The following is a 22845-nucleotide window of genomic DNA, read 5'->3' as shown; positions in this document are numbered from 1 at the left end:
CAACTGTCACACTAAATTTAGTTCTGAAAGTCACAGGTCATACATACAACACAATTTGCAATTACCACGACACATCTTTGTTACATGATTAGTGTTTATTTAAAATACTCCATCTGCAAATGTTTTTTTTTTCTCCTTTTTTTCAATTAAAAACAAGACAAATTTCACAGCTAGTGGCCTACATAGTAAGCAAAAAGGAGGGGAGTATCCATCAGTCTCTTATTTCCCCTCAGTATCTATGTAGTTCGTTCAAAGCTCTGGTCGGGGCCTGGGACAAGCGGGGGTGGGGGGTGGGGGTGGGGGGTTCTTGGTAATCTGCCGACCGGCTCTTTGATGCAGGGGTCAGGAGGGTAGGATTTTAACCGACATTATGTCATTGTGTCAACTTCACTGCTTTATCAAGCCACTTTGTCCCATTTGACCAACTGTAGTGTATCTGAAAAGTGAAACTGATCCCAGATTGGCACTCCTGATACCCTGACACACAAACACAACAGGCAACAGCTGACTGAAGGTGTGTGTGCTTCAGCCAACTCCTGTAGAATATTTATAGTTTAATACTTCTCATCTGAGACATGCTGTATGCTAAATCCAAATGGGTAGATCATTTACTCAAACAGAATGCAACACCACTAGTATGAACAGTAAACAAGTTTGATTTACACCCTCAAAAGTAACTTTTGGTATTAATTCTAATTTACAAGAAAGAGCATTTTGCATTTGTTGTGTGCCTGGTGATATTCTATATTTCTCTTCTTCCCAGGAAAAGACCAAAACCAGCAATAAACTGATGGAAGGAGGACTGTGTGTGTAGCCAAAGCACGAGATCTTATTCCTCTGTGCCATACAGCTCAACTGTAATTAAACTATTAAAAACACACCAACAGGCCACACTGCTGAACTGGGTGATATGTTCTAACACTACCCCTTTCTGCCTCCAGAGATACTCTCGACAACAACAAATGTGTATTGATCAATGATTTTAAATAGTCCCCCAACAAATGTAGAAATGTTTCCTCCTGGTTGAGTAACGCTGGATAAACACTACAACAACAGTGGGTATATTTGTTACCCCTGAGTTGCCACAGACATGTAGGGAAGTCAAGGTGTATACAGACGGGCTAACGTATGGTAGGTTCTGGTCTTTTCATGGGATTTGGTAAATGATAAAATAAACACCAGTCTCATCCTTTAAGCCGATATGGAATAATTAAAAAACATTTTTTTGACTCAGGACTACACCTTTAAAGATCGACTGCATCAGAGCCAGTCCTGTGGAAATCAGGGGACATTCAAGAAATAAATAAGGGATTTGTAGAAAAATCAATGGTTGAATGGTGAAGTTTTAGTTTTCATAATCATGCAGCTCTACAGCTGTTACGCATTTCAAGCCTGAATCCTGCCTGATGTGGCTGTGTCGACCCCGTGAGGTGGCCATGTTTGTCCGGGGCTGGCTGTGGGTTAGCTGGGCTTTGGAAATCAGAGGGCAGGTGGCAGCAGTCTGGCCTATGAGAGCACAGCATTGGAGCGTCGTATACCTATCAGGTTGTCCGCGCTAAAGGATCGCCTCATCGCCGCTCGGCTCAGGTCCTTATACTTGTCCTCACATAGTCTTGAAATGGCCTGGGAAAAACACACAAACACAGTTATTGAAAAAGTAAATACTTTATAATGTAACCAGAGGTGTTTCAACTCAAGAATCAAGAAATGCCTTTAAACGTGACCTGGTGGTTCAATTTGCCCTTTTCAAACAGCATAAACCCACAGACTCAAATTCACCCACTGGACAACACTTGCTAAAATAAACAGACATTTTCTTTTCACTTGGGAACCTGAAGTAGCCACCAGCTTCACCAAGACAGCTTCTGATCTGAGGTCAGAGGCAGTACAACAAGAGAGCAGAGAGGTAAATAACACAGATTATAATGAAACCACCTTAAAAGACCAGAAATGACTGGTCAGGGTCTGAGGAGGGCAGCTCACCTCTAGTTTCTGGGCGCGCTGGTTGTTGAGAGGCTCCAGGGGGAAGCTGAGGTTGTTGTCATCAGCCAGTTGCCGTAGATCAAAGTAGTACTTGGCATAGACACTGGCTGGCACGTTGATATTAAACTGGAGGAGCTCCAGGAAGTGACGCTCCATCTCATTCCTACAGGGGGGGAAGGTGGGTGGAGGAGAGAGAGGGGTGTCATGGACAGAGTGAATAGATGCATGAGGGTTCAGGTAAACAATCATAAAAATACACAGATGGCCAGCACCCTATTAAGCAATATATATAACTTTATAACATTTTGTAATCTTGCAATGACAAGAATGAACAGTTTCACCCAGTCCCTGCATTACTAGCAGGAGCCTGCAATTGAATCCAGTCGCCATAATAATTTAGTAAGAAAAAGGGTTAGATTGAAAGACTGTTTCCACATATCTCCTCACACAATATTTCGATTCAGACAAATAAAATTAAGAAACCCACAAATATGTTAATGGTTGGAGGAGACCGCTTAAGTCCTTTTCTCAGGTGGTGCATTGCCCAAGCAAGCTCCAAAATTCAAATCTCAGCAAACCATGTCCAACCTTCAAGCTCAACTGAACCGCATCTACAGCTACACCCTGTTATTCAGAGAGACAAGAGGCGCTCCAAAGGCTGTAAAATAAATCTCTTGGTTTCAGTTTTAATTGTGACAATTATTTTAACAATCCTGGGTTTTTCTGCTTAATTGTTAAAAAAAAAAATTAAGCAACTTCTTAGAGATTTTTAAAAGAAACGCTGCTGCAAATAGTCAATACTTAATAAAACAACTGTCAAAAAGTAGTAATTAATGTAGTAATTCCAATTAAAATTTAATAAATTAAAACTGAAATCATGTCACGGGTGGACGGCGTTGACTGCGTTTGTGATCAGACCTCACAGCTTTGATATAAAGGGACATGGTGAACTCTTGACAGCTATTCAATGTAGAAGAAGAATCTACCTCTATTTAATGTATACATTTTCAACAGTGGTTTTAACCTCATTTGTTAATTGTTATTCAGTGTATTAACCATAAATTTAACATGGATGGTGCTCATGGAGGTGAAATCAAATCTCTTTTCACACACACACACACACACACACACACACACACACACACACACACACACACAGACTTGCAGGTAATCCAATGTCTCTGCCAGCACCCAGCTGGAGCATCACAGCTTTCCAGACTACAACCTCCAACATCCTTCCCCTTCATCATCACAGCCATGAGAAAAGCTAAGGGAGGTGGTCGTCAAGGAGACAGCATCCAGGATGCTTTGTTGGTCAGCAAAGGTGGTGCGTGAGTGTGTGTGTGATGTCTGGTCTCCCAGGGCAACTAATGGAGTGGGCGAGAGCCTAGGCCATTATGTAGAAGCAGTGAGAGCACTTGAGACCCTCCCCTCCATTTCTCTCTCTACTCTTCTTCCCATCCCTCCATCCAAACGCGACCAGGCTCACAAAGACACTTCAATGACAGCAATGAAAACAGCGCAGAGAGAGAGAGCAGGTCAGACGTATATGAGAGGAAAGAGAGAGTCAGAGAGAGATGAGGGTTGCTCATGGACAGAGAACACACATGGGGGCAGAGCACAGACCTTTCCAAATTACAAAAAACAAGGAGGCACTTTCAACCTCTTTCTCTCTCACACACTCACACACACAGAAGAAAAGCAATTGTAGGAAAAGCCTAGGTGCTCCAAGTGCAGCCCGTGTCCTCTTACACACAGAGCAACAGCAAACATGCTACAGCTTCCATCTATCCCAGCACTTCTGTCTGCTTTAAGTGCATCTTTGTTGTTAAACTTCTTTTGTTGGGTGGGGGGTATGTGGTGTCAAAACCCTGTTGTATTTGTTAGGAATCTCCTTTTTATGGATCTTAAGTATCTGGAGCTCTGAGATACAAATACTCATGGCAGCCATATTGAGACGGTGATTGCAACGGTCTGCCCTCTCTGCAGGATCCGCTCACACTCTGTTGTAAAACACTGCTGTGAGCGCTGGAGTGTATGGTCCAGTGACGCCAACAGCACTACATCATCAGCACAAGTGCAGGTGCAAATTTGTCGCTCTTGACTGTTTGACTAGAGACCACAGATTCTGTTAATGAGAATGAGGACACTTGATACGTTGGTAAGAATAAAGACACGGCTCTCAGTTTTGTTAGAATCAGACAGTGTGCACCACTGCATATCATATTCCTATGGTACAATCAGCAGGACACCCCGTCGTTTTCAACGTAAACAGGAGAGAGAGGGAGGCTGCTGCTCTTTAACACCTCTTTGGCTTTTTCAACTTGCCCCCCCCCCCCCCCTTGTCCACAGACACAGCTGAAACCAGCGATTCTATTTCCATGTCAATCATTCTCCACCCATCCATTTTCAAATCAACTCACATGTCCTCCACAGTGATGTCCTTAAGGATCTGGCAGTAGTCGACATTCCACACAGCCTGGTCATCCCAGACTTTGGAGGCCAGCAAGATGGCTCCCAGAACGATGCGCTTCCAGTTGGCAGGGCAGATATCCAGCTCAGCGTAGGTCAACAGGCGTTCCAGGTACACCTAGATGAAGAAGAAAGTTCATTCAGAATGGACAAGGTTTTGGCAGTTGAATCCCAGATAACTTATTAATTCCCTGCCAGGTTAACACTGGACTATGGCAAAGTCCAAGTATTATGTTGCCAGCAAGTCAACCCATATCTAATTTTAGGGGCAATACATATGTCACAGAATTACAGCTATGTGGGATCTAGTAAAACTGTTTTGTAAGATATGTTAGCGACCTGAGTTAGTGAAGACAGGAGAGGCAAAAAAAAAACCTTTTCCAACATTTGAAAAGGTAACGTTACAGTCCCACCAGGTCTACAGAAAGTCAAAGTTTCCCCTCCCAAACTGACAGCACCAGCAGCCAAGCAAGCAAGCCTCTTGTGGTAAATTAGCTCAAACCCACGAGACGGTCACTCATGTCATTCTTTTTGTCTTTGATAGAAACTAGACTATACAGCACTTATTGTCATTTTACTAGTCACAATTTTGAGTGTGTACCAACGTGCAACTGCCAATAAATGTAGTATAACGCTCTGAGAGAATCAAGTCAAATAATAATAATAATAAATAAATGACAGTTTAAAATCAAAGCAGACCTTTATTTTGGATATATAGGATTAAATCATAAACTGAAAATACCTTTTGAATTTAAAACTAAAAGTTACCCTGTGGAGTTTTGTGGAATATATATATATACACATACATACATACATATTAATAACTATTGACATTGACCAATATGAAAAAAAAAAAAGCCCATTGTAATAATATTTTGTGGCCCTACTCTGATATACGCCTGTGTTATCTGATTATCACATAGGCACTCAACTGCCATGTATCACATGTGTTCTCTGGGGTGTGACATTACTGCCCCCTGGTGACCAGTCAATCCAATATCACAGTATTTAACTACACAAACAAAGGACTGAACAATATCTTTACTAAACCTAATTTCAGTAATGTCTTGTTAAATTTCAGGGCAATGGCATGAATTTCCAAGACATTAAAGAAAAGAGCATATTTAAAAGTGGTTTACATTTGTACCAACACATAGCGCTAATAAAACTGGGCTCATTTTATGTCAAAAAGTACCAGAGAATTAGAGAGACCATCACTTACAAGTGTAACGATGGCACATTCTGCTGTGAGCTGTGCAGCACTGAAGAGCGTCCTGACAAAGCGGTAGATCAGTTTGTGTTCTGGGTCTAAACGGGAGTAGTCATCTGGCACTGGCTCTCTCTGTATGGGATGAACACACACGCACGCACGCACGCATAGGCACACACGCACACACACAATGGAGGGAAGCAAGAATAATGTAATAATAATAATAATGCCCCTGTGATATATAATTTCACTGTCATCTTCAGTTTGGAAAAGCCCTCAAAAATAAAAGCTGTGAGGTTAGCTATGTGGCTACTTCACTGTTGAATGAGACACCACTCATGCCTCTTTATCACGAGTCTACAACTAAAATGGAAACCAATGAGGATGAGACAGGACTATTTTTTCTTTTTCTTTTTTTTTTTCAAAAGGCCAGGTGACTCACATCCTGTTTTAATGATTCATTACTGACCGCCGCTCTTCAGCTTTCTTCTTTAGCTGTTTATCACAGTGATATGGATGGCCCCTGAGGCCAAATACGCTGCTGAATCACAGACTCAAGTTCTGTATTACGACACTGCTACGTTTTACATGGATGAAAGTAAGGACAAAAAAAAGAAACCCTGCAGCAAGACTGCTCAGGCTGACTGACTGGATGGACAGATGGACTAAGTAACAGACAAATGATTTGATGAATCAAATCTTAAAGGCTTAAAGGAATGACTCTGCTTCACTGATTGGCAGGTGACTGGCAAAAGTCACTGATACTGAATTTCAACATACTCACTGATAAGGGGTGCAACTTCTCATCAAAGATGTCCAGTGACCTGTCTGAATCCCTAAACAACAAACAACACATTTGTTAACACAATATAAAGTGATACATATTACATAATAAAGATCAAATTAAGGATGTAAACTTACCTGTTTTTGATGTGGTAGTATATTGCTAATGTGACACTGGAGACGGAGAGTGAAATGAGGGAAAAGACAAAGTGTTGATTTCAATGAAAACAATCCCAACAAGAGAATAGTATACTGTGCCTGTGTGTCGGAGCTTATACACATTTGCACAGATTCAGCAAGGAGGCTTCATTAAAAACACACAAGAGATAATCCTGATGAAATGTGATTATCCAGATTCACTAAAATATGTGCTAAATTGGGCGTAAGAACATCTGTTTTAGTCACGCATCCATTTAGTATTACTGTAGGATTACCATGCTGTGATGCAACAGGATTTCCTCATGTGAAAGGAGAGACTTTTTGACAACACAGCACTGTGTTTTTGAGTGTATGTGTGAAATTCTCTCACCATTTGATTGTGCTTTTGAGGTTTGGCTGGCTGACGGTGCTGTCGTCTATGAAGATTGTGGAACAGGAGCTGTATTTCTTTGACAGTGGACCAGGAGATACCTTGAGACATTGAAATCGCACAATCAACAAACTACTTGGGACAGGAAGTTTAAATGGCTGTGTTTCTTTCGACTGGTTCCAGATGTTTGAATAGATAATTAAAAGGTATCGACGTTATGCTCATTGACAGGTGTTTCCACAGTTTGAACAAAGACAATCAGAGCTTTGTAGACCGGGTTAAAAATAGGAGGATGTCATCCGTTGTGTGCCAGAGCAAGAAGAACACCACAAAGAATGGCCAGAAAATGATGACAAGTGTTGATGAGATTAATGAGTTGCTTAAAATTAAAAACTAAATCAGGTCTCCATCAAGTAAAAATTGTGAGGACACATGCTTTAATTGCAACCCTTGGTCACTGGAGTATAAAACGAAATGTTGGAGGCAAAAACTACCTTCACTCTCAGCAGATTTATGCTGTCACTATGCCATCACTTGTCATATAAGATGTGATATTTTTGTGATTATTTTGGTAAAAACGCAAAACAAAGAAAAATATTCTAATTACTGGGAATTACCGAACAGCTTTTGTTGCAAAACTTACTGGATTAACACTGAATATGTAACATCCTGGATTTTTGGTACAAAATGGCCAAATGTAAAGCTTTCAAATACAACCACAACGTATCTACCATCAGGGAATCGATTGAGTCATGAGACTAACTGCCTTCAAAAACCTGTCTTGGCCAATCAAAAGTGTATACTCATCCTCAGATCAGTAAAGACAAATACAGTGGAGTCCAAAAGTCTGAGACCAGTTTGGGCAATCCTGTATAACATGTCTCAGACTTTTGGACCACACTGTTAAATCAGTTGATTTAGTTGATTTTTGACACTTACATGACTGATATGATTTATATGGTTGCTTTTCCTCTTGTCTCGTACTGTGAAAGAAAAAAAAAGTTCAACAAAGCCAAGTTAGGAGCAGAAATCAGTGTTCAGTACAAACTACTGTTCACTGCATCTTTTAAAGAAGTGTGCATTACATGTAGTATTACAACTGAAACATTTTGGTGATTTGCTTGCAGTCAACTGAAGTCTATAGCAGCCTTGAATATAAAAAAAAGACTTGTGTTAATCACTTATTAACTTGACTGTTAGAGATGCCTGTGGCTCCAGTGGGTGTGTGATGCACTCCCAACTCCATCAAGCTCCACAATGGAGCAAATGATGAACAATTTCTAGGATTGCCACAACTATTAAAACAGGCCCTCGGTTAAAAATAAGACACTTGCACGAATAGCAAAACGTATAGTTCAGAACTAACACCAAAGTCCCTGAAAATATACCACAATATCTAATCCTGTATCACGTGTTTCAGATGTGACTCACTGCTGAGTGTGTGTGTGTGTGTGTGTGTGTCATGTTAGGATTTCTCACCATCTGTCTGAGACTTGCTAAGGAAGATGGTGCTCGCTCGGGCATGGTCCGATGGGTTCGACTCCAAGGCCAGCTCTGGGAAAACAAAACAAAAGCGCATGTGAGTGCATTAAACTAGCAATCTGTCAACAAAGGCACCTCATCTGGGATTGAGTAAAGGGATCAGAGAGATCAGGAAGTCATTAGCTGACACATCAGACATACTGGTGAGAGCACACTGTAATTCTGCATCCAACATGAGGAAATACTGTAACATGAATCCCAAGTTTTAAGCGTAAACCGATTAATCAACAAATAGTTCTGAGACAAACAGGAAGTGAAAGTGGCTGCAGAACAGATCCGAGAGAATCACAGGAAAATATTGTCTGATTATGTCTGTGGGCTGAAGGCTGACTGAAAGATCTGGCAACAAACAAAACTAGAGACAAATACATGGTAACTTGTGGATTGACTAGTAGATTGCGTATAAAACAAGGCCCCTGTTCCACAATTATTCACTTTTTGCCGCAACAACTCTTAACAACTGTTTCATTTCAAATGTAATTGAAGTAAGTCTCTTGTCCCCAAAAAACATTGAGCGATCAAGTATCATGTCAAGACTTTATAGCATTACAAAGGTGCATAAAACTCACATTAATAAGGTTGGTAAAAAAGACTACACTACAAACAGCCCATGGAAGGGTTTTATTTATTTGAGATGTAAGTATAAGCAACAGAAACTCAAAGAGAGCACTGGTTCATACACAAGCCTGACTTGGAGAATTGTGTTCTTCATCCAAATCCGTTCAGACAGCACATTACATAAAAGACAGGGGATTAGGTGATGGCAGCATTTGTGAAGTGAGGACAGCAAGTGGAGACACGAGGAATGTAGATAGGACTGCTGGACTGGGTCTGACCCTCACCCTGCCAACAGCTGGTCTCACCAGACTGCACTCACACGCTGATGAATTCCACAACAACATGAATGGAATGAACACTGTGCATGCCTGGGAGTCAATGTGCAGTGGCGACATGAGGGCTGAGCTCAGGTCTGCATGTGAGATGCTCTCCTGATCAGTCGGGGGCCTGTATCACAGCATGAAGTTTACACTTGCGCTCTCTCTCTGTGCGCACAGTGATGTGACCTTAATGTCACTGAAAAGCACATTGCAAAATGCTGTTTGTTTGCAGGTACATAAGCTTGTTAAAATAATAATGTTTAATAATAATAACAATCTCGCTCCATTTGTACTTTATTCATCTCCCATCCCCACTTCCCTAAGCCATGAAAATAAAAGTGAGCTAGGTGGAAGAATTGCCAATAATGATGAAGGGCTTGTTTTTATTGCCAATTTCTGAGTGGTTAATGTGGCGCCAAGAAGATGAGTGGTTTGTTTTCATTGTTAATGTCTGACTTGGTAATATGATGCCAGTGTGATCGATATGATGCAGTGCCCAGCTAAAGGGTGCCAACAATGTCATCATCACCACCAGTGCGCTGCTGGCAGCGGGACGGCAATAAACAAGTCTGGCAACTTGGCAATAGTTGGAGAGGGCGTCTGTGGCTGCATTTTCCCAGAAGATGTGAAAGACAGGATGTAAAAATGGTTGTGTATTGTTACGTTAAAGAATGAACTTGTGTGTGGAGCTGGGTGTGGGTGGTGGATAAATTTAACGTGTGTGCTTGGGAGTCACATGAAGTTCCTTGTTCATTATAACAGTGACTGTAATAAGGCGAGAACCTCCCTGTAAACAAACAAAACAAATACACTGAGGGAAAATCAAGTTTCGGCTGTCTAATCATCACAGGTGTGCCGGGTATCAGGTAGACACCTACCATCAGGGACCTCTCTGTCGCTGATATGCTGCAGGTAGGGCACGGTGTTGTCATCGCTGACTTCGGTGCTGGTCTGGAACTCCTCCAGCCGCTCTGCCGGTTGTCTCGAAGGTAGTTTGGGGCTCGACTCGGGAGAGACGCAGCATGACACCGTGTTCCCCATTCCAAACCGAGTGCAAGCTTCACACTGTTACAGCCAAGTCCGAGTAGTGCAAATATTTGTAGCTAGCTAAAGTCTGCCTCCCCCAGCCTCATAAACATTACCAGGCTACGGGCAGTATTAACACAACACTATCTTTGTGTGCTAAATCGCCGCTGTCCAACTCCCAGGAATCGCATTCCTGTCCATTTGTGGGTATATACTATCCGGCTCACCCTGTTGAGAAAAATGGGTGTCGCCTTGTGAAATATTTGATGTGCTCTTGTAATATCAACAAGCAGCTGCTAGTTAAATGCAAGTGGTCGCGGATTCATTCATTCATTCATTCATTCAACAAGCAAGAGTTTCGCTGCTAGGAAGCTAACTAGCATTGGAAGCTAGCTAACTACTTAACTTTCTACTACTCCACATTAATTCCACTTTTGGCTGTCGTGTAAACACAACCCACGCCACAAAATAAAAACATTACTATTTCAAAACGCAAAATTCTGGCAAATACATTTTTACCACACTTTCCAAACAGTCCCACAGATGTCTTCTCGCACTCGGCTCGGTGTATCGACAAATCTAGCCCGAGGCTTCTGCGGCCTCCAAGTAGAGAACCAAGGTAAAAAGAGCAAAATCCAAGACGACAGATAAGCAAATCTCAACGAGGTGAAAATGGTTAGGCCTCCTCCCGGGTCTTCATTAAATAATCAACTCTGGTAGCTGGTCCGAAGTCCTCCATCGATGCCTATACCCCCATCAGATTTGAGCTAGATGTCCTCCCCGCCACCGCCGCCATCTGTTGCCGGAGCTCACAAACGGCACTCGTTGGCACGGAGAAGCCCTAGCCCCGCCCACTCAGGAATCCCATTAACTCCCATTGGCTGAAAGACAAAAAAAAGTCCCCTATTGGTTGAAAGAGCTGTCTGTTGGAGACGATTTAAACCGATGAGATGTATTTACAACGCTGCTATTTTGGTATCGTCACCGATCCACACCCTTTTTTGACAGTGAGAACTGAAGCCCGTTCACCATTGCGCTGCCTACCTGTCAATCAACACATCCTCCTCATTCATGCAATATGCGAGATCGGAGGCAAGGGATGGTTGTAATACTTGAAATTTCTCTTTACGTCTCCTTGCTTATGAAACATTTAGAAATACCTGATAGCATTCATCCATCTGCTGCAAATGTTTTCCACACATTTATACTGCTAAGAAAAAGAGTTAGAGTCTTACTGCTACTTTTTAAGGGGGGTGTTTTGTACTTTTTACTTGAATACATTTATCTCTATCTGACAGGTACACATGCAGTTGTCAGTTAGGGTACACTTCCTAGCTAAAACTAATGCAGTCTACCAAAACAGTCTTGTAATAAACCCTCCTTCATGACAGATATAATGTTCAGTTTTTATTTAAACTGTTTTAGAGAGATGTTGGTTCAACTGTATGAATATGAGAATTTTTGGAGGATGCAGTTTGCGGTGCTGTTGAATTGTATTGCAGTATATGGACAGGTGTTTCTATTGTACATTACCTGCCAACCAAGTGTAGTTACTAGTTAATTTGCAAAGAAGGATTGTACTTACAAAACATATGACTACTTTATAAAAAATGATGCATTGTTGCAGTTTTAACTAAGCAACAGAATGTTACTTACACATTCATGTAATCAGTAATAGACCATAATAATAAAAAAAAAAAACCCTCACACATCACACATTCAGGGAGACATTCTGCATATCAAGTATTTTACTTTGGATACCTTGTGTATTTTACTGGTAAAACTTCTTAATTTTGAAGTCAAGTTTCACCTGCATTTGAGTGCTTTTACAGTCTTAGTGTTTGGATTTAATTAAATCTCTGTTTATTAATGTGACCTGGCTCTACAAAATGGTACTTACTTATTATAGCTTTTAAGAAGGAGCCATTGTACTTGTATTTAAACAAATGTACTTTACACCTGTACTTAAACTGTAACTGTTCTTTCTCCTCTCTACATCACTGAATTCTCTCTGCACCAGTAATGAGGCTATTAACAACAACACAAGTATTAGGAGCACAATAAAAACATCATGGCAGCTGTAGTTGGTGGACGCTCACGTTTATGTTCGTTGGAATGATGAGATGCTAAAATTTTGCTTGTAAGTAGAACAGTAAAAACCATGCAGTTATCCTTAACAAAACACGGAGCAACTGGAAATTTTGTAATTTATAAATGCCCCCTTCTTGGCTCAGCTAGGTCGCTCGTGAATAGAGTGTTCAAATATGATGAATTAGTCAACAATTAAATACATAACAATCCTCAAGAGCAGTTTATTGCGACATAGCAAGTGTTTACAAAAGAGTGATGTAATGTCAGAGTAACAGCACTTTCAATTAATGAGCTGGTATAGTTTTATAATGTGACAACGTTGAAACAAACAGTATGCAATGCATCATTGGGTGATCTTGTCCCTACAAGATACTGTACAATACACAGCATGTTGTTTGATCACTTTGATAACTTGTAAAAGTGGCAATATACAAACTCATCACATTAAAAGTTAGAAAAAATGTAATTATTACTGTTCTAGAAATTCTCTCTATATATACTTTTACACACAAGGATATCAATCTGTTTCATGCACAAATGAGGCCCGTGGGTAAAAACTATTCTGGCACAGAAAAGAAAACACTGTTGGTATTGTTGGAAAGATATTGTGTAATCACATCACAAAGTTGAGCTCACTATATCAAATCAACAGAAGAAAAGAAAAAAGATTATTACTTTTTTTTTTCAGCACCAGCACTTGATGTGTGAATTACAACAGGTGGAAATGTTTTTTCTTTGAATACACTTAAAAAGTTTTGATCTCAGTAACTCAGGTATTGTAATGGCACAAGTATCAGATTTGCTGCTTCCTCTCCTCTAAAATAAGTTTAACAATCAGCGAGGGGCCAAAGTGTGGTTCGTCAGACTTCATTTCATCCCCTGAAATGCATTACAAAAAGTTTACTGCTGCATTTTCTCACGTCTCCACACAGAATTCTCTAAACCACACTGTGACAGGAAGGAGGGGGTGAAACAGGGACGACATGTACAGCTACAGTACACGCTATTGTGGATTCATTCAGGGCCTTCTGAGATGCTGTGTGATTTCTTTAGCCAGTTCAACCCTTTAATCCTCTATACATTACAAAGACAGACTGCATACTGTGCAATATCGAAAATGTTTAAAACTAGAAAAATAAAACTCGAAGAGCTACCATGAACTGATGATTTAAAAAACAACATTTTTTAGAAGGGACACTGATTGTTATAGCCACCATTAGTGCCTCAGCTCATGACTGAGACTGAATGAACTTAGAGCTTTTATCTTTGCTCAGAGAGGATACAGGTTAGTTTCCAGTTGTAATGAGCTAATATCAGAAAATCTTACCACTGGAACTGATGTCGATAAAAAATAAAAAATAAAAATCTCATGTAACTACGTAGTAAAACAAATACAGTCAAAGCATGGTAAAAGAAACAGAACAAAGGGCTCCAGTGGAAAGAAAATTTGTGCTTTCATTTGATGAAGTGGAAGATATTAAAAAAGGATTACTGATGGAGCCATTCCTGCCGAGGTCTATGAGATAAAAATACATTTACAGTTAAAAACAAACGTGTGGCTGAGAGTCAGTCTTCACACAAACAAAACTGTGAATTTAGAAACTGATATAAGTTGTTGACCCCAACTGCTCTCAACAGACTCGCTCTTCTCTACAAACAAAACACTTTTCAATCCTAAACAGTACAGCACTCCAAAATATAACATCTCCAACAAAGGCCTTTTTTTCATACACTTAGCTGCCATGATGGTGGTAGGCCTGGTGGATTACATGAATACACACATACATTATCTTCTATTATACATTGATGTATGTTACAAATATGCAAAGTTGTTTCATACAAGCCATAAGAACATTTTTCATATCAAATAAACAGAAATACATGAGTTCTACACATGCTGTAGAGTCTATGTACAGTAATATAAAAAAATAAACAGACAAATACGTACATGTATCTTCTCAAAAACCACAGTCCAACAAAAGTGATCTCTTTTCAACAGAATGCACATTTCCACGGGTCATTAGAGTTAAACTCATTGTAGCCTATATCATCTGTAGAATAATCCAATCTGCTGCATATTCAAAAAAACGTCTCCGCAATCTCACAGGTTGTTGTAATCCATACTTTACCACCATTTAACGGACATTGCAAAACAGACACAATATTGGAAAACAGTGAAAAATGAAATGACATGTTGAAATGATCATTTTGATCATGGTGGTCATCTTTGACAACAAACTGATAATTGGCTTTTGGCACAACAAGATGCTGCTCGACAAGTTTGGCCTGGAAAACATCTGTGTCTCCGGTGTTAATGAATGTGCATTTCAGTACAACCGGGATCTTCAAATTGAAACCACAAACACATGTGAATGTCCAGTAAAACTGGGCGTTGCCTTGAAAAACTACTTGAGCACAGAGCCCCAGTAAGTAGAGCCAAAGCAAACCTAGAAGTAGTTCTGTGAAGTTTGCAACAACCATCTTAATTTTGTTAAGATAAAATGGCCCCTTGTGTTGCTGACCTACTGGAGTTAATGTAATGTTATTAAATTGTTACTATAGCTAATAGAAATGATGGGCAACGCTATCAAAATCTTATTTTAATAGCAGCTCTGTCAACCGTCTATGTGGAGAAGCAAAAAAACAAGTGTGAGTGAAATGAGTAGTGTGACGTCACATTAAAATACGTCCCTTTTTAACAGACCCGACTGTCTCAATCCACCGTCCGCTGACATACACATTTCCACTTCCTTCACTATCGGCAGTTGGTAGCATCTTTAAGAGCGAATAGAAAAAAAATTACTTGTTTGTGCCCAATTAGTTGTAGAGTCCCCGATACAAGTGGCCACATTGTTGAAAAGTTGGTTCACGTCAGGATGTGGATCAAGTAGAGATTCGCATTCATTCAAAGCCTTTAACTGCACCTGACTGAGCCCGCCTGAAAGGTCAGGTCCGTGTCTTAACTTTTATAGAACTGAGTATGTTTCGAACACACTGCAGTATAAAGCAGGCAAAAACATCAACTAATATCACAATTTCAATGGATTCAATTGTTATCAAAGGCAAATCATCTTTATATTTCTGTTTACAAGCTGAGTCTTCCTGTCGTAGGTGTGGCCAAAACAAGAGTTTAAAACTGAACTCAGCACCATGAATGTAACAGTACCGCGGCAACCGTGGCAACAGAAAATATTCTTTCATGAGTGTTCGGCAGGCGTCTGTAAAGCCACAGGACACCTTAAACGTAGTTCTCACCCACAGTTTTAACTGCTGTTCCAAATCAGAGTGCAAGATAAATTAAACTGCAGGGAACCATAGCAGCAATGGTGATGTTTCCCACACAGCTCAACTCATCATGGATTATTGCTTACAAACAGCGGTAAACAAATGCTCCACTGAGGTCTAATGAGGCCAATGAAATATCAGCCTTACAACAGTTTAAATTTCATACAACTAAAAAATGTACTTGAGATCTGCGGTTAGCAGTGGTGACAAACTTAGTGGTGAACCATCTGAACCAGCAGGATGAAAGTTCATGTTTTTGTTTGACCAGACTAGAGAAGCCATGTTAGATGGAGAGAGGTGTTTTTGTTGTGGTTGTGGTTGAAAGAATATTAAGGATAATATTTTCTTGGGCTCACTGGACCTTGTTGTCGATCTTTTCTAGTGAAGCATCTCTACAATGACCATGATGAGTTCAATCGCATGCTGAATTATAAGGATTAGCCAAACTACAACAAAAGGATACAGCTTCACTGACAAAGGTGTGTGAAGCCACATGTTAATTGTTGTCAGCAGCTGATTTTAGTTTTAATGGCAATACGGAGGATTCTAGAGACTGTTTAGACTATAAAGTTTTCAGTTAGCACTTTGCCAACATCTATAGTCAGACCTAGATCATGTATTTATACTGTTTGCCATTTTAAATGTATTATACTGACAGCCTACTGAGGAAAAGGAATGAGCAGAACTGAATTAGGACGACATCGTCAGAGAGAGAGAGAGCCAGCCATGTGCAAACTGGAAGGCCAGACAGGCAGAATCAAACAGTCAAAGTATTTGAAAGGAACTGAAATGCTACTTGGCCCAGCTTGATGTTCAGGACATGAACTACTCAGATTTATGGCAGTAAAGGTCTTTAAGAGCTTTAAGTTCTTCAATTAGTGTCTTGTTTTGGTTCTCCAGGACAGCCACTCGGTTCTCCAGACACTTAACATACTCCTTCTTCTTCCTGCGACATTCACGGGCCGCCTCTCTGTGGGAAGGATAAGACACAACTCGTGTTTTCGTTTGGTTTTCATGGTTTTGGGGTGAATTTAGGAGTGTATTTCATTAAGGTAAATTCAATTACCAAGCAGCATTTAATTTCATAATCAGTAACACTACTTGGAAATCCTGTTAATTGATTTATTATTAATGTTTTTCTTTCTAGCCTTTACTGAATGGATCTATACTCACAGAGAAACTAAGATAAGATTCATATTAGATTAATATTAAGGATGGATAGATGGATGTGAACATTAACTCAAGCTCCCGACCTGTATCTGTATGAGTTTAGGTGTTCAGGTGTTCCTAATAAAGTGCTCAGTGAGCGTGCGCCAGGCCTCCATGTTTTAGGCTGGTTTATACAGTACACTGACACATATTTCTGGTCACTGTTCCAGATGGTAGCAGCTGTGGATGCTGAGAAATTTCCGATGGAAATTAACATTATCAAAACACAAAGACACAGATTCCCCCTCCATTCGTACCTGTTCTTCATGAGGCGGACTTCTCGTTTGCGGGTCACTTCCTCAGTGGCACCCTGGGTTGGGAGGGCGGGAGAAGAGGCCATGACCACCCCGGGGGCGATGGTGCTGGCAGGGGCTGCTCTGATCTGATAGGCCTGGACGTCACCGGAGGCAGCTGAATGGTGCAGATGGCAGAAAGCAGATGTAAATTTTTTTCTACAAGTGTCCATAATAATAAAATATTAAAAGATAATGGATCCCCACCCTCACCTTGGACAACAACCTGGTTACTGGGAACCAGTATCTGCTGGCCGTCGCTGGTCTGTGCATACTGGAGGATGGTGGCTCCAGGCTGGGCGGCAGCTGCTGCGTTGGTCATGGTCAGAGTTTGAAGGCCCTGGACTCCATCTGTACCGTTATTAGCCAGCTGAATGGCCCCGCCCTGTGTGATCGCAACTGTATATGTGAAGAGAGGGACGGATGATGAGGAGAAACTATAAAACGACTTTGTTCAGATTATGGTCACATTTATTCTGTGCTTTGGGTAGGAAGCCATAGCGCAGTCAAAAAAACAATGTGTTCTCCAGCTCTGCTTATCACTCCTTCATGAAGAAACATTTTGATGTTAAGATGTGCCTGTCTGCATTAATGTCTTATACCTCGTTCACACATGATGCACCACGTCACATTTTGATGATGAGCCTGCTTGAATTGTTCATGCAGTTCAACAGAATGCCTCAGACAACTGTAAGTAAATAAATAGCTACTTCAGTGAAAAAAACTAATTACACTCTCAGAAAGCCAGTAGCAGAACAGCCTGAAACATTGCCCAGATTCATCAGCACAGCTTTTTAATAGGTGCCTGAAGACATATTTATCTGTTTTTGTTTACTAGCGAGCAACACCACTGCAAAACAAGCTAACAGAAACACAGCTTTCACATATTACCATTGTAAAGCAGACAAAGAGCAACATTATTATGCACCTGATGAATATGAATATCCAGTATTCACTCTCTTTTCTCTCTTGCTTGATCTTCATCAACTTTAAAAAAAAAAAAAAAAAAAAAATCTGACTCCTCAGCTATAAAATCTTCCACTTTCCTCAGTGGTTAGTTGATCAAATTGGCTTTAAACTATCCTTTATAGCATGACATATACTGTGGTAATGTTCTATAGGCTTACCTTTGTTTTCACTGGCGTGTGCAACGCTGCTAATATCAACTTTTACAGTAAACGTGATGCAGATTTTTTCCATGTGTCACGTTAAACAAGTGCATCTTCAAAATCTGATTAAAGGCAGCCCTCATTATTTTAACATGTGGTGACTTAAGTAGAAAAAAAACATGCTTTACTGTTTGACACTGTGACACAACATGTGTTGTTTTACAGTGTGTGACAGGTGGAGTTCACCACCCCAACTCTACGATGTCTGAAACACATCAACATGTGGCCTCAGATACAGACCCACTGTTCACCTACTGTATTGGCCGCTGCTGGTCTGGTAGATGGGTGTGGGGACGGTTACGGTGGTAATTGCGGGTGTGGCAGCCGCAGCAGATGAATCCTCCTCAGCCTTTTCCTCCTCGATACGAGGGACGGCTGGAGCGTCGGATGAAAGGTCATTCAGGATTTTCCTGTTGGGACAAACAACCACGGGAGTTACTCTCTGCTGCTATAAGAGCATCATTGTAGTTTACAGTGCCCTGCAATAAGCACAGCTTGAAAAATCTGCTAGTTACAGAAAGCAAAGGGCAGAGGTGAGAAATGAAAAAGAGATGATTATATAGTCTATAAGCAAGTGAAAAAAACTAAACAAAACATGAAAACTAAATGCAAATTTTGACCCCTTGTTAGTGTTAAGCATTGTATTAATAATCAATATATTCAAGCTACCTATATGAGGGGCGTCGTGACAGAATCTCTCTGCGTTTCTGAGAGTCAGTCACACTGTCTACTGACTCCTGTGAATCCTCACTTTCTGCTATGGTGGAGATCTGGAACAAACAAAGCAGAAACACATCAAACAACCCTTTTAACTTCATGCTCTTTATGTTGTGGCTGAACATGAAACACCTAAAAACAGGAGTCTTACCTGTACAGCTTGGACCTGTGGGGACTGGATAACAGAGGGCTGTGCAGCCTGAATGACACCATGGACCTGAACTGTCTGTCCGTTGGGAAGCTGGACCAGCGTTACTGTGGGACCTGTTGCGGAGGCGTGACCTGTTGTCATGGATACCTGAAAATTCAAAAGCAACGTGAACTGTCACGTGTGGTTTAAAATGCACTATTTCCAGACAGTTGTGACATACAAAGCTGGCATTGTTCAAACTGTTTGGAAACCAGCTGCACTTCCCGAGCCTCAACAGGATCTGTTGGGTCTCTCTCTTTAATTATAATAATCTAAAAAGTACGAAAAGTTCCTTCAGATGACTTTTGCTGTGATTCACAGCATCCACACATTTTCTATAACCAAAATGAGCCCAACCCTGCAGAGTTTGAGCTAGGTACAAAAGGTACAGACTGGAAGTAGGGATGGGAGCCTTAACGTCATCTGTTACCTGTGCCAAAGTGGCGATCTGTGCTGGAGTGATCTGCTGGTTCTCCGTCTCAGTCACAGCAGTCTCCGCCCCCTGCTGAGCCTCCGCTGCTGACTCCATCTTCATTGGCTGAGCTGAGGACGGAGAAGTTGTTAAAACTGAACTTTTGTGGAGTTGCGGCTGCAGCATCTGTAGCGGCGGGCTCACAAACTGTTTATGTGCTGCGACTTCAGGAAACCACCAAACACAACAGAAATATAAAGAAAAGCCAGAAGCAAAATTACTGACAGAAAACACTACAAATGTAGAGAATAGGGTTGTGTACATATATAATAAATAAAACAAATGGAAAACATCCCTGGAAACTTTAACTATGCAGTGTTCTGGTGATAAAATCACCAGAGACTAAATTATGTTCACTGTAATCAGGTGAGAAGGGGTCCCACTGCATCATCCTTGGTTTTGGTTCTGTCTGGTAAGTGGATCCAGGTGGACTCTCTATTAGCTCTAATAATGTGGAGGGAAAGGAAATGTTTTCTGGGGCAGAAGGATTGTGAACTCTGAGGCACAGGAAAAATGACATGCAATGTACTTTCGTGTCTAATCATCCACAGGACCAGGTATAACTGTCCTCAGGTTTCTTTTCGGAAAAATAAACTGCAGATATTGGATGAAACCTTCATAGGGGGTTCATTAATGTTCATTTTTAACCTTAAGGAAATGCTCCCCTAACCACAAAAGATGGGAACTGCCCCTCATGCCCATACATTAGTTGCTGTTTAAGCAAGTAAAAAATGTTCCTGGTTCTAGTCTATTGTAAAAGAAAAGCTGAAAGTTGCATGCTGCATCAAAGCAGTACAGTGCAAAACAAAACCTGATCACATGCACTTGATAATAACATCTGCTCTTGATCAGCTATGTGGTGGAGCACTTGAGACAAAAATCAGAGAAAATATAAGAGAACTGCTGCGGAGGGGCAGATGAAAGGTGAGAAAACTCCTTGTTGGCTGATCACACTGTATTTATTGTAGTCACACACCTGAATTCAGAATGAGTAGTTCCATCTCTGCCACTGACTGCTTCTGTCAAAGTTTAGTACAACATAAACAACAATATACACACACTTTCTTTGGCTCACAATGAGGTAAACCTAATCAATCTTTGGTTTTCTCTTTTTCCAAGTAAAAAAAAGAAATAATATTGAACATGTGCCAGGTCCAAAAAAGACATGAAAGACTCCATCTGCTCCACCTATAAGAAACCATGACTTAGACAGCTGCAGCAGTCTGTAATGAAAAGCCACCTTATGTTACATAATCATATTATCACATAATAAAGAAAATTTAGCACCAAACAGACAAGTCTACCATCCTATCAAATGCTCAAAAGCAAATAACTGCTTAAAATGTATTTTTCCTTAGCTGCAGTTTTAACTAATGCATTATTACTATTATTATCTAAGACACCTCTGGAGCTCTCTTATATATAAGAGCATTTTGAGCGATAAATTGCATTATTCTTTAGTTTGTGAATAAGAGGAAAAGTGATGGATTTTTTTTACTTTTATCTTTAACATGAGTTGGATTTTTTGAAGGCCTTGATCCCTGGCTGATCTCAGGCCGTGCAGTGACTGAGTGTTGTTCTGTGAGCTCAGTGATCTCACACTGTGCGTAGCTTCCCTCCGTCGCATGATTGGCTTTACACATTTCTCCCTCTGCTTTTCAAAAATCACTCGGATGCCGTGTGTGTGTGTGTGTGTGTGTGTGTGTGACAGCAGAGACACATGGCCGGGCAACGCCCCCTCAACGCACACCGGTCACATCCCCGGAGATAAACGAACGACCACAATCTGATGCAAACACGAATACAAGGTGTATTTAAGTTAAATCTTCGGGCCTGACTTCATGTTCTCAACGCGCACACAAACGCGACGGCCCGCAATGGCCGATTTCTAGTCAAGACCAAATGAATGAAAAACGAGAACAGAACAATTATCGACTTGGCAGCGGTGATATGAGCAGCTGGAGATTCGTAAATAATTCGCTTAAGTTGGAAAACATCGAATTAAGTCGAGTAAGTTACACGAATAAATGGGAATTTCGCGGCTGGTGGTTTCAATGCGCCGTTAACGGGAAAACAGCGCAAATCTGTGCGCAAAAAGCTCTCTCCGCGGTAGCATCATTTGACAGCCGAGCGTATTAACACCGCTGAAGTCCTATCACGGTGTCTGATGTGTTAACACACAAACTGTCCCTCCTGGTTCACTATCAAAGCCACACATTGGCTCCGTTTCTCCAAACAGCCGCAGCCTCCCCTCCCTCCATCCTGCTACAAACGCACCGCGGCGCCATGATCTCTTTGTTTCCTTCGGGCCGAACCCGACCAGACCGACACTTTCTACGGCCGCGTCCCGTCTCTCCAAGCCCCGGACACCGCTCCGTCCTTACCGATACAGACTCCCTTCGTCACTCCTGGGCCTCCGGAGCTCCACTTTTATTCTGGCCGACACGTAAGAGCCCGCGTCAGGCTACACCTCCGCCGCGTCACCGGGAACAACAACACGGAGATTGGAGAAGGACGAGAAAGCAGATGGCGACACTGACCGGAAATGAACGAAGTTCGAACGGAGACGGACGAAACATACCGAGCAGGAGCGGATCATAACGACACCCCTCCTTCCCGGCAAAATTTTACAATAAGCAGTTTGATAATTATGTAAGAAGAACTACAACAATAATCTGTTAGCTTAATTCGATGGTCTTAAAAGCTGTTCCTTTTGTAGAATTTAGAGGGTCGCCTGGTCCACCGAAATCACATAAGTAGATTTGTTATTTTAAATTGATAAATTAGCGGTTAAAGCCGGTTAGTCTCAGCTTTTCAAATTAAGATACTTTTAAAGGCTGAATAATATTTAAATGTTCAATGTTATCGTATTGCACCACACTTTTCTTTGGTTGCCTTCAGCCTTCTTAGTTTGACACTTTATAACGCTCTCCAGTCATTACTCAAACACCCATCCATCCACTGATACACTGATAACACTAAAACACTTCATAGCA

The 22845-nt window shown here is 41.1% G+C and overlaps 2 protein-coding genes across 6 annotated transcripts; both read right to left on the bottom strand.

Moving 5' to 3' along the window:
* Positions 1–74: 74 nt before the first annotated feature.
* ccnyl1 (cyclin Y-like 1) lies at positions 75–11250 on the bottom strand. The gene is made up of 10 exons (XM_018702693.2): positions 10276–11250; positions 8457–8531; positions 7917–7960; positions 6978–7078; positions 6587–6622; positions 6450–6501; positions 5678–5797; positions 4407–4573; positions 1984–2146; positions 75–1623 (listed from the first exon to the last, which is right to left on the bottom strand). Exons 1-10 carry the CDS (start codon positions 10436–10438, stop codon positions 1507–1509), a joined length of 1038 nt encoding a protein of 345 aa, XP_018558209.1. The 5' UTR covers positions 10439–11250; the 3' UTR covers positions 75–1506.
* Positions 11251–12711: 1461 nt separating this feature from the next.
* Positions 12712–22584, bottom strand: creb1b (cAMP responsive element binding protein 1b). Of its 5 annotated transcripts, none has more exons than XM_018702708.2 (9): positions 22234–22582; positions 20826–20868; positions 19808–19920; positions 19339–19485; positions 19140–19240; positions 18726–18880; positions 17515–17700; positions 17266–17419; positions 12712–16769 (listed from the first exon to the last, which is right to left on the bottom strand). In XM_018702708.2, the coding sequence occupies exons 2-9, from the start codon at positions 20848–20850 to the stop codon at positions 16625–16627; spliced, it is 1026 nt and encodes a 341-aa protein (XP_018558224.1). In that variant the 5' UTR covers positions 20851–20868; positions 22234–22582; the 3' UTR covers positions 12712–16624. The 5 variants fall into 5 exon arrangements, with proteins under 5 accessions (XP_018558224.1, XP_018558223.1, XP_050928449.1 ...); XM_018702707.2 differs by lacking the exon at positions 22234–22582 and adding an exon at positions 22127–22226; XM_051072492.1 differs by lacking the exon at positions 20826–20868 and having other exon boundaries at positions 19808–20013; positions 22234–22584.
* Positions 22585–22845: the final 261 nt, after the last annotated feature.

The sequence above is a fragment of the Lates calcarifer genome, linkage group LG1, assembly GCF_001640805.2.
Source record: "Lates calcarifer isolate ASB-BC8 linkage group LG1, TLL_Latcal_v3, whole genome shotgun sequence".
In the NCBI taxonomy this organism is placed as follows: Eukaryota; Metazoa; Chordata; class Actinopteri; family Centropomidae; genus Lates; species Lates calcarifer.
Note: the sequence above shows the minus strand (reverse complement) of the source record. Positions and strands in the feature narration are given on the sequence as shown.

Excerpts from the sequence above, each read along its gene's own strand:
- ccnyl1 (XM_018702693.2), bottom strand. The coding sequence starts at position 10,438 with ATGGGGAACACGGTGTCATGCTGCGTCTCTCCCGAGTCGAGCCCCAAA. Across the intron at positions 6,623-6,977 it reads CTCAAAAGCACAATCAAATG|TGTCACATTAGCAATATACT; the intron begins GTGAGAGAATTT and ends CTCCGTCTCCAG. Across the intron at positions 2,147-4,406 it reads GACATCACTGTGGAGGACAT|GAATGAGATGGAGCGTCACT; the intron begins GTGAGTTGATTT and ends CCCCCCCTGTAG.
- creb1b (XM_051072492.1), bottom strand. The coding sequence starts at position 19,975 with ATGCTGCAGCCGCAACTCCACAAAAGTTCAGTTTTAACAACTTCTCCG. Across the intron at positions 19,486-19,807 it reads AGATCGCCACTTTGGCACAG|GTATCCATGACAACAGGTCA; the intron begins GTAACAGATGAC and ends TTGAATTTTCAG. Across the intron at positions 16,770-17,265 it reads GTCCGCCTCATGAAGAACAG|AGAGGCGGCCCGTGAATGTC; the intron begins GTACGAATGGAG and ends TCCTTCCCACAG.